General features: G+C 41.0%; 1 protein-coding gene across 1 annotated transcript in view; it reads right to left on the bottom strand.

Moving 5' to 3' along the window:
* Positions 1–266: 266 nt before the first annotated feature.
* The window catches only part of FOA43_000001 (uncharacterized protein), a gene marked incomplete at both ends in the record, with an annotated part of 1,368 nt that continues 547 nt past the window's right edge, over positions 267–1,087 (bottom strand). Inside the window, one exon of the mRNA XM_038920337.1 lies at positions 267–1,087. This exon is cut by the window's right edge and continues 547 nt beyond it. Coding sequence (XP_038776265.1) covers positions 267–1,087 — 821 coding nt within the window.

Genomic DNA, 1,087 nt, shown 5'->3' on the forward strand with positions numbered 1-1,087 from the left:
CACAATTCAAATCGCTCTATCCAAAAATCGTTCAACAACGTCCTTACACCAAATTCAGAGGTCGTTCTCGCCAACGTCCTTACACCCCCAATTCAGGAATAGTTTATCACTTCCTTACACCACAACAACATCAAATACGAGTAATATTGACGATTACTTCTACTGGATGAACAGGCCAACATTTACGAGCACGTATTTATAGCTTTCATTTCTATTATTCAATAAAGTAAGGATACAAAAAGGCGGACGGGGACACACCAAACAAGCTATGCCTGACTGACCTCTTTCCCCACTGATGACATAATTAATTTATCATCTTCATCAAACTTAGCCCTCTTGAATTTCAAAGCACCCACTTTGTTCACGAACAACTGCTCAATCTCGTTAGCAGTTCTTCCTCTAGTTTCTGGTAAGAAGAAGAGCATCACAACGAACAAAACCACACCGGTACCTGTCCAAACAAACATGATCCTAGCCCCCATGTTAACTTCATCGGGATTGAACAAATATGGGATGAGATAACCAAGACCAAAACTACAGAGACTGTTGACATTAGAAGTAATTGCCACCGATTTGGCACGCATTCTTCCCTGTGGAAGCTCCGTGATCAAAGCATATGTCAATGGACCAACAGTGGCTTCGTAGATAAAAGCCCATAGAAAGACAAACACAACGGTGGTATAGGCAGCAGCTTGCGAGCTTCCATATGACACGCATGCAATGAGTAAATTCATGATCGTACAAAGGGCAACACCACCAATGTAGAGGACTCTTCTATCAACTCTTTCAATGACAAAGTAAGAAACAAGGTTACCACCGACGCAAAGAGTGAACATACCAACCGTCTTCTCAATGCTGCTTGAAACTCCAGCAAGTTCAAAGAAATATGAAATGTAGGTTAAAACGAAACTGACACCAACCCAAAGCTGTCCCGTAAGAGCAAAGATAGATAGTACAACCCTCTTTAGGTTTGTAGCCTTGAAGAGTTCGGCATACGAAACTTCTTTCTCACTTTCAGCATTCATTTTTTCTTCTTCAACTTCCTTAATGAGAATCTCGTAATGTGAGTCAATGTCGTATTCAGTAT

The sequence above is a fragment of the Brettanomyces nanus genome, chromosome 1, assembly GCF_011074865.1.
Source record: "Brettanomyces nanus chromosome 1, complete sequence".
Taxonomy (NCBI): Eukaryota; Fungi; Ascomycota; class Pichiomycetes; order Pichiales; family Pichiaceae; genus Brettanomyces; species Brettanomyces nanus.